The following is a 10,750-nucleotide window of genomic DNA, read 5'->3' as shown; positions in this document are numbered from 1 at the left end:
TACTTCATCTTGCCAAGAGTGTAATGCGAGAGAATCAACTGCGCGGTGTCACTAAATCAGAGCCAGGTCAGTTTCGCCACCTTTTGTTGAGAGTGAGACAATCGCATTGAAATGCATAGGCTTTCCATAAATGGCCACATGAAGATATACAGACACAGACACACACACAGACAGAGTCATGGTTGTACACTTCTCTTGTTGCATGCTGCAACCACCAACACCTACTGCGTATGTTGCTATGGCAACTACTCAGCTGCCACTCCAAGCTGTGTAACCATGGAGACATCAAACTGGGTGACGTCACTCCCATGAGTTCTCTGTGCGTACATCAGTCGTTCCAGGTTATGTATGCTGCAGATGTGTGTGTATATATATATATTTTATACAGGACCAAGATATGGAAAACACATTGTGTCGATGATGACATCATCAGCCTGAACATAAAAGGGCCCTTGCCTCGGTAAAGTGTGCTTGTGATGTCTGCTCATGTGAAACACCGATTGGGGTTTAATTTATAACAGCTGCGAACTCTCAAAACGGGGCATGAAGGAGCCTGCACTTCCTACGCAATGTTGTAATCTTTAAGAACAAACGTCACGGAAGAACGTGCACGTTTTGGGGAAAGGGGAAAATGGTAACGCAAGCAGTGAGGTGGTGAATTGAGGCCAGTAGAAATACATTGCGATAGGAATCCTTATACTTATAACTCATTTCACACATTTAATTACACCTCATGCCCACGTTACTTATAGATCTGTTGAATCATTTCAGTCATTTCAACATTTAAACCAGCAGTGTTGGCACTGATTGAGGTTTGGCGTCGCGTTTTGAAGCACTATCCATTTAGAGTTGCTGGAAATTTGAGTGTTGTGTTGTTTATATCGTGCCTTTTACTTTCTGTTGGCTTTGCTGGAGTTTCTTGCCGCATTTTTATCATTTACAATCGAGCGGACACAATATCTATCGGCGTTTATTCTGTCTAAATCGTTTGGTCGCTGGTCTGTATGAGAGCCGGTCAGACAACGCATTGATTATCAATTAAAACATTTTTAATACTCATTTATCTGCATTGCCGCCTGCTCTTTAATTTGCTCGAAGACCGACACACACACAAACTCTCCGCGTCACTGGGCTCGGTGTGTGTGTGCGCTTATCCAGCTGTTTCACACACACACATCGGGCCTGGCGTCCTGTTTGAACAGGTTATATTTAATTAACACATAGACTGTAAACTTAATTATAGGCCGACATCAATAACCTGTTTAAAAAAAAAAAAGATTTTTGTGGTTGACTGATTAACGGTTAACCGTTGACATCTCTACAGGATGCGTGTTAAAGTCAGTGAAGCACATAAACTGTCGGTGTAGAAAGCTTCCTCATTTATGAATAGATGTTTTATCTGTATGGTCAGAGATGTAAGACTACATGCTCATGTCATTATTCTTGTAAGTAGCATTTATTGATTTCTTTAGGTATTTAGGTCCAAGTTAAGAGTGCAACTTCCGAGGCTTAGAGGCCATTAAGTAGTGTCACAATCAATAAGACTGTATACGTTCATGTTCTCGCATTACATAACCAATTAACATGGCTGGATACAGAATTATTCTGTCCTATCAAGCAGCCTGACGCTGTTCATTAAGCTAATGCAGGTGCGCCAACAGACTGATAACACATCCTGTGGAGTTTGTTAATGCTTTTAGTAGCTAGCTCTGGCTGGCCAAAGAAGCTTTTAAGCTGGCTCCTCAGTCTCTTAAAGCATAAACCAAAGTGGCTGTGCTATTTCTGGATATTACGGGTCACTGTTTGGTTGAATTATTATTTTTCGGTAAACAGTACAAGAAAAACACACGCATGCTTGAAAGCTTTAAGCAGTCCAAGTCTTTAACAATTTGCAGGGTTCACATTTTCAGGCCCTTGAAGATGTAGTTATGCCTACTAGGTTATGTTCACAACCTGATTATATCACTTAAAAGTGTAACCGTGTTTACGTAGCCGAATATTGAGAGAATATATATGTAACAGTAGGTATTACACGGTAGTATTACTAGTGCAGTACCTGTTTGAGGAGGGCCTACTGAATTGGGTCAGTACACACAGTATCAGCACTTCTACATTTTACTCTTCGTAATACGGGGACTTTTTGTTGAGCATAAGGAGTGCACTAACAATATTTAGTGTGGCTTAAACCATCCCAGAAACGTTTGAGCACATCTCTGGTAACAAACACAAGATTTAAAGTGGTTGTGTGATTCTTTGTGGAGAAACTCAGTTTTACAGATTTGTCGCATCAACTAATCGATTAGTCAACACAATGTTAGGATTGTTAATCAACTAGGAATTTCTTTGGTCGAGGACAGCCCTGCTTTGATGATTCATATGACCTTTCCTCTGCAACTTCCATTATCCAATAAAATCAATACATGTACATTTTACCATAACCTGCCGCTTTAAATTAACATTTTGAACTCAGTGTTGTAATCTGAGCCTGCAGTGACTCAACTGTTGAACTCAAATTCAGTGTCTTTTCTTTCTTTTTGTCCCGTGTCTGTCTGTTCTTTTTTTTTTCTCTCTAGGGCAGAGCCATGGGCGCCTTCCTGGACAAGCCCAGGACGGAGAAGCACAACTTGCATGCTGAGGGCAACGGCCTGCGCTACGGGCTGAGCTCCATGCAGGGCTGGCGGGTGGAGATGGAGGACGCTCACACAGCTGTGTTGGGACTTCCGGGTCCCGGTATGACCGACTGGTCTTTTTTTGCTGTGTACGATGGTCACGCTGGTTCAAGGGTTGCCAACTACTGCTCTAAGCACCTTCTGGAACACATCATTATGTGCCCTGCTAACTTAGGGGCCGGAGGGACCCAAGGCTCCCAGGCCAGTTCAGACAGCTCCGCCTGTGACTCCCCAACACTGGTTCCTCCTCCAACAGTGGAGACTGTGAAATCTGGGATTCGGTCAGGCTTCCTGAAGATTGATGAGCACATGCGCAGCTTCTCTGACCTCCGTAACGGCATGGACCGTAGTGGCTCCACGGCAGTGGGAATCCTCCTGTCACCCGATCATTTCTTCTTCATCAACTGCGGGGATTCTCGAGCCGTTCTATTCCGCAATTCCCACGTGTGCTTCTCCACACTCGACCACAAGCCTTGCAACCCGCGTGAGAGAGAGCGCATCCAGAATGCCGGCGGCTCGGTGATGATTCAGAGGGTCAACGGGTCACTGGCCGTATCGAGGGCCTTGGGGGACTTTGATTACAAGTGTGTGGATGGCAAGGGCCCCACGGAGCAGCTGGTTAGCCCCGAACCAGAAGTGTTTGAGATGGCCCGGGCCCCGGAACAGGATCAGTTTGTGATCCTGGCGTGTGACGGCATCTGGGACGTCATGTCCAACGAGGAGCTGTGCGAGTTTGTGAAATCTAGGCTCGAGGTGTCTGACGACCTGGAGAGAGTCTGCAATGAAGTGGTGGACACCTGCCTGCACAAGGTGTGTGCACATCTGGTTTTGAGCATGACTTTTGTCTGTTTTTTTTACGGTGATTTGCTTATGGCTCATAGAAACTGAAATGTGTTGAAACTGGCACAATCAAGTCCTCCAAAACAACGAGTTTGTCATAATCTTTTGGGGGATTATTGTGTAACCAAGAAGGTCATTTGAATTTCCTTCTCTGGAAAAAAAACTGAAATTAGCGGTTTTCAGAACATGAAATAGTAAAAAATGGCAACAATTTTATTTATCTCTTCTTGCTTGAGACTGCTGTAGGAATCTTGCAGAATTCCTCAGTTCCGAGCAGAGGTTTTGTCATTTTTCATTCAATGTATTACAATATGTATTAAAATACAATACATTCAAGTAGCGTAGTGTTCAGATGAAGAAAAACATTGTAACATATTGAAATGGAGCAGACTGCATCAACACTGCCTCGCTGTGTTTCACACAGCAGACTGTTACTTGTGCCGGCGAGATCATCTTCATTATTTCTTTCAGAACTCTACAAGCTCCTTCTCTTACCCACTCTTTCTCTGCTCCTCTCTCCTGCCGTCCACCTCAGGGGAGTCGGGATAACATGAGTGTTGTGTTGGTGTGTTTGCCCAACGCCCCCAAAGTGTCGGAGGAAGCTGTGAGGAAAGACGCTGAGCTTAACAAATATCTGGAGTCTCGAGTGGAAGGTGAGTGTGGATGAATGGAGAAAAATAACCAATTTGTTACTGTATGTGCAAACATGATGGGATATTTTTTTTAAATATTAGAAATTCATCTTGATTTATATATATTTTTTTTTTTTTTAAGTAATTTTTAGGACTATAAACCTCAATTACAGCCCAAAATATGGTTTATAACGGTGTCAATGGAAATAGGAGTCTTTATCTTGGACCCGACAAACATTTTTCTTGTCGACACAAGATCTTTCTCCATATGAAACCTCATATCTGTATGTATGGTTTCTCCACTGGCTGACCCTGCCAACCTCTACTGTCTAACCTCTAGCCAAGTTATCTCCGGCTCACAGCAGAGGAATGACACCATCGTGACCCCCTTTTCCATTTCAGAAAGCATCTTCCGTCTTTATTCCCTGTTCGCTCCCCTCCTCAACGCATCTTTCTCTCCCCTTCCTCGCTCAAACATTCACTGTCTTGTTTGGATGGATTCCCTGTTCTCCTCCTGTATTGCTTTCTGTCCTTTTCGTTTTCATTTCATCCCCCCAAAAAAATCTCAGGAGGCATGAGGCCAAACGATAAACACAGTGTGACTTTTTTTTACTCTTTGCTGATTACGTCAGCTCTCTTTAGCTCTCTTCTGGCTACCATTAAATCAGGGGAAAAAAACAGTTGTTTCAGAATTTGACCAAACAAGAAATCTTGAATCTTTAAGACCCATTGTCTTGTTTCACCAACCTTTTACCTGTGTTCTTTCTTGATCCACAAAATGGAAAAACCTTGGTCTAATATTTGTAAGATACTCAGATATGAGATACTGGTTGTACTATTCATTGTGTATAAAACTGCAAATTCATGTTGCATGGTTTGATGGGTACTCCATAGTGGGTTTAATTTCACATTCCGAGGTGAAGGGCTATTATGCAAAAGTGTGTACGGGTGTTTGGCTTTAGGTACTGTCTAATACTGGGAGATAGAGAGAAGAAAAGAAGAAAAGAACGAGAGAGGGAGGGAGAGGGAGGGAGAGAGAGGGAGAGAGAGAGGGAGAGGGAGAGAGAGAGAGAGAGGAATGCTCTGGCTGAACATTGACCTGGCCCCATGCCACTCAACTGAGTTGCGGGCCTCCGTCTGTCCCCATCTCCCTCCCTCTCTCTCCGTCTCAGACATGCACTCGTTCCCACAAATTCACTTGTGTGTCTTCTGTCTTCACCTCTTATCTCCTCAATTGTCGCATTTCTGCCCACCCTCCTCCGTTCTTCTCTCCCTCTTCTGTCTTTACTTGGCTGTTCTTGGCTAACACCAGCTCTGTTAATACTGACTTGTGTAAAAACACGTCTGGTGTTATTTTAGAGTTGCTGTCTCGGCCAGGGGAGGAGGGGTTTCCGGACCTGGTAGCAGTGATGAGGATCCTGTCCACCGACATCGGCATGCCCTCGTTGCCACCAGGGGGGGGCCTTGCCAGCAAGTAAGGGCGACCGCCTTCAAAGGGGATACTCGGTCTTAGTTTAACACAGGATTTGTACGTTAGTCCAAAGGTCATAAGCATCTGGAGTAATAATGTTAACACATGGCACAGCGCTGTGTATTACATATTTTTTTCTACCAAAGATGCTTCATACTGGTCAGGGGATACTCGGTAAAAAAAAAAAAATCACTGAAAAAAGGTTGCGAACCACTGATCTAGTGTGTGTAGATTTTTGTATGTCATTGAGACTACATGCACATTTCTCCACATACGCCCTTTGCTGTTGCTTTGATGGATGGTTTGAATTGAATAGCTCAAAAGACCTAATCACACTTTTGTGCCTGTGTTCTTCCTGCAGACGCAGTGTTATTGAAGCAGTATACAACCGTCTGAACCCATACAGGGAGGAAGATGGGGTCAGTATCAATATATGTATTGATGAGCTTTGTCCTTCTTCAACGACACTCACACAGGCATCTTATGCAAAGGTCTTGAGGCCGTACAGCACATCTGAGTTCCAGTGGCCTCTGAAAACCTCCTACTCCTCTTATGTTGATTCGTCCCGTCTGTTGGACCAAGCTCATGTGATTTAGTGCATTGTATTTATTTTCACACTCAAAACCGTAGCAGATGAAGGATTCTAATTGACGTCAGAGGTGTCTTTGAGCCCAGCACACCCTCCCATTGTGATAAACATCAGTTCCTGTGCCCAGTGCATGATGCACACCTTCCTGTCAGCCTTCCTAATGGGCTATGCATGCATGACAACTGTGCTTTGTCAAAAGTCTTCCGTGTGGAACTGAGAACTTTTGCGCTTTTACCAAATTCAGTGGCTGCGGATGAAAGCCTTTCTCCTGATTTTATATTTTTTGAAATATCTCTAAATGAGGCGCTCCAAGATTTCTTTGAGCAGTTCATTTGTTTGCACCCCCCCACACACCCAAACATGCCAAATACAATGCCTAGGTTTTAGGGCTGGCCCTAAGCTTAATCAACTAGAATAGAAGGCGTTTATAGAAGCCTTTTTAGATAGTAAAGTCTGTGTGTGTGTCCACTGACAACCTTAGGTTCATGTCTCAAACACTGGCATAGTGTACCTTGTGAGGTTTGTGGCTTTCTCTGTCATGGACGACGGTGGCTGCAGTTTCAATTTCAATGCAAAGTATCAAAATGTCTATAACATACTTTTCAAACTATTTCTGCAGGATTAGCCTTATCTTTGCTCTCTGTCCATATGCTCAGTATGTTGCAGAGCCCCAAGTACGCAGCTTTTATGTGTCTGCTTTGTGTGTTGTTTACCTTTTTTGTTGCATGCAATTGTTTGTTTGCGAACAACGATGTACAATGTCGTATAACTATAAAATGGGGAAATAAAAAAAACAAAAGGCATGTTTCTAATCGTATCCTGATTAAAATAAAGGCCTCCTGTAGTTCTCTATTTAGTTGAGGTAAATATATGCTGTTGCCACTATTTGAGAAGTTTTGGCACTCAGGAGTCTGTACAGAAGCGGTTGTGTTTAAAGGCCTTTACACACAAAACACTCATAGATGGCATGAAAATACTCCCCTGGGAATATTTGGCATTGAAACTATTCATTCATTAAACTACTGTCATCTATTTTATCGAGTTCCCTTTTTGACAGTTTTTATTTGAGCTCCCTCTGGTAAACGGTTATGCAGTGTATTTGTCAGGGGCTTTTTTGTGAAAGGTAAGAATGGATGGAGTGGATCTGGTATCTTGTCTTTGTCAAGGTTGAAGGAGGGTAATGCAGTTTGCGGTCCTGGTTTGGGCCTGATGGGACCTGATGGGACCAGGGAGCCAGTGTGTCGTGACTTAACGTCTGTTCCGTGTAACATGATTGGTTGATGTCTTTCTTTGTGTTGAGAAAGCTCTGAAAAATCGGCTTCTTTTTCGTTGCGTGAGACAAAAACAACAAAGAATTTATCGCATGGATAAAAAACTATATGCCTGCGCTGTGTAAAGGCCTTAAGGATGTAGTCCTGCACACAGATGTGGAAATACACTCTGGCGTTCTGCAGAGATCAGAGGTTTACTGAAACATGCCGTTTCTCACACAATGGCTTGAAAACCGGGAGTCGAATGTGTGATCCTGTCACTCGTTGTTGTTGCAGTGGATGGGTGGTTGTGTGTGTGTGTGTGTGTGTGTGTGTGTGTGTGTGTGTGTGTGTGTGTGTGTGTGTGTGTGTGTGTGTGTGTGTGTGCGTATGTTTTTAAATGATTGACCAGATGTGTCTGTGAGGGGAATGACCCACTGAGATGCCACTTTGATAATCGTTAGCTCTTTCCATTTGTTTATTAGCCGTTATGTCTGTTGTGTTCTTGTGTGTCTGTTGATGTGTCTGCTAGTGATGGACAAGTCCTGAGGTGGAGCCTGACTCACGTGTGCGTGTGTGTGTGCTCTGTTGTTTGATGGATCATGGTGAGGTGATGTTCACCGTGTTGTGTTGTCTTTGTGTGTCTGTAAAGACTTAGAGGTACTGTGATTGTTTGCCTTATGAACTCACTCACTCACTCACTCACTCACACTCTATTGATTGATTGAAGGATGTCATCTACTCTGCTTAAAGCTGCCTTTTGTACAGCTCTTTTTGTGGTTCTTCCCAAATTATTATTGTGATTGACGTTTTCGTCCTGGTGGAAGTCTGTGATGCTAGTCAAATTTTTCTTATTATAATGTTATACATATAGTAGCTTTCAGTTAATTGTAATCTAAATTGCAGCAATCTTAAAGGAACGTTGTTTATAACACTTATTAATTTTCCAACAAACGTATTCAATTACAGGTGCTATCAGTCAACTATGGCTCTTGAATCTTTTGACGGCTTTAAGAAGCAATAATATCAATGACTTTCAATATTTATTAGATTCATGTTCTCAATTCACAGATTAGAAGCAATTTTTTTGAGCTAATTTGTCTGGTACTTTAGTGTATTTAGTCATTATTAAATTTCGCAGGTATTCATGTCTGCACTGAATGAATTGGGTCACAAGGAGCTCCACTTCTACAACAATCCTTAAAGTCTAAAGTTAGAATGACTCCCAGTTAAAGTGCAGAAGGTAACAGTTTTATCACCAATTAATTTTAGTCTGTATAAACTGACAAAACAATCTCATGTAGCTAATGTTGGCACTAGCATAGTAGTTCATCATACTTTAACATGCACCTGATGTCTATAAAATACATCCACCATTTAGGAAATACTTACTGATGGCACTTTTAACTTAAAAAAAAACCCAACCTTTTAATGAATATTATTAAGCTTAGCTTCTTCCCTCCCCCTTTCTTTAGACAATATTTTATCACAGCAGTACAATTAGTGGAATTATTCCACTCTAAACACACTCCTAATCCTACTCACACCTGCTCACCTGCTCTCTCACACACACACATTGATAAGGGATGTATCGATTTGTCTAACTGTGTGTTCACCCTCTGATTAACGCAGCCCTCCTGTTTCATTTGGTAAGTGATCACATATATAACTGTTACACCCCTACCCCCTTCTTCCAACCCCTCATCTCCGCACACGCACATGCACACACACACACACACACACACACACACACACACACACACACACACACACACACACATCATCAATTCTTCTAGGCATGTAAGTGGTGACCTGCTACACATGTTCCCCTGTCACTTCATCAGTCTCTACGTCCTAGTTTGATCTACTCTTTGGCATGTGGAGCTCCGTGACTTTAAGGTGTATGTTTGTGTGTTTGTGCGTGCGTGCGTGTGTGCGTGCGTGCGTGGACGTCTGTGTGCAGACATGACAGTCCAGGTTTGATGAGGTTGAATGGCCGTTGTCTTCTGGTCCTGTCCGTCCCCCTCTCACGTCACACGCCCTACACGCATGCATCTCTGTCCCACTCAGTCTCTCCACAACTGCACGCACGTGTCTGGCAGTCTTCGTTTCTGTGTCGCTCCCACAATAAGACGAAAGGCCTTGGATTTGTTGTGTTGGCGTATTATTATTATTATTATTGCAGAAAGAACCCACACACTTGCATTGAAAGTGTTCCCTGGCTCACACTGCTTTTCAACTTTGTTCAATTATTTTTGTTGGTGTGTCGTTTGAAGGAAAACCTGTCCTTGAAGTCCAGGTTGGGGGAACGAAATCAAGTGAATGTGACTAATGATTGTTTTCTACATTTGATAACGGGTGTGCCCACTCTTTTTTGTTCTTCTGCTCTCCCTCCTTCCTCCATCCCTCCTTTCTTTTCATATTCCACTCTCCTCTTCCCCATCCCTCCTCCCCTCCTCTCTGTGGCTTCCCTCTTGCAGAGCGGAGCTGAGTTGGAGTACCACTGGTAGCCGTCCAGCACAACTGCCTGATCTCAAAAGAACAGGACGACTTTTCCACACAAGATCACATTCATAGTCACCTTTTTTAATTTCCTCTGGGGTGTTTTCTTTTCTTTTTATTCCCCACACCGAGATCAATCGAAGCAGAAATCCTGGATTTAGAAACAAACAACACAGCCAATGTGGACGACTGCAAAACAGGTTTAGTCGGTTCTTTTTATAGAACAAAACGGGGGGGAAATAAGAACAACTGCGTTAATATCTGAAAGCGGAACTATATATATACGGTATATACTTAAGAGAGGCAAACAAGCACAGTTTCTCTTGCCCCTCGACTTCTTGCTTTCTTTGTGGTGGTTGTTTTTGTGGTGGATTGACAGAGGCACAGGAGCAGCCCTGCTCTGAACGCTTTGAGGCACTACGGTGCTGAGAGAGAAGGGAGGCCCTCACAAATCAACAGCCAGCCATTACCAAACCTGTCACTCATCGATGTTTGTAAGATACGGAACGGACTAAAGTGGTTTGTTGGCGGCTTTCTTTTTTTTTGTGGCATTATTTGTTTTGAAGTGTGAACTTTACTTGCTCCTGTCTGGCAGCCAATCGACCACACAAGACCGCGACTGCCACAAATTTCCAGCTCGGGATTCTGGGCGTTACCGGTACTATTCTAGATGAGGGCCCAACACTTCACCTGGCCGTGCACCCGGCAGCCTGGCAGAACTCCTAAAGCCCCACGCTATCCAAAGACTTATGAGTTAAACCCTCGAGTTCATCATCGGCGGCCCCACACCCGAACAC

The 10,750-nt window shown here is 43.4% G+C and overlaps 1 protein-coding gene across 1 annotated transcript; it reads left to right on the top strand.

Annotated features, from left to right (window-relative positions):
• Nucleotides 1–2,582: 2,582 nt before the first annotated feature.
• Nucleotides 2,583–9,961, top strand: ppm1ba (protein phosphatase, Mg2+/Mn2+ dependent, 1Ba; the record flags this gene model as incomplete). Its single annotated transcript, XM_079230271.1, has 5 exons — nt 2,583–3,479; nt 4,045–4,162; nt 5,501–5,615; nt 5,974–6,031; nt 9,932–9,961. 5 exons carry the CDS (start codon nt 2,583–2,585, stop codon nt 9,959–9,961), a joined length of 1,218 nt encoding a protein of 405 aa, XP_079086397.1.
• Nucleotides 9,962–10,750: the final 789 nt, after the last annotated feature.

This window comes from Taurulus bubalis (genome assembly GCF_910589615.1).
Source record: "Taurulus bubalis genome assembly, chromosome: 14".
NCBI classification, from domain to species: domain Eukaryota; kingdom Metazoa; phylum Chordata; class Actinopteri; order Perciformes; family Cottidae; genus Taurulus; species Taurulus bubalis.
This window is presented reverse-complemented; position numbering and strand designations above follow the sequence as displayed.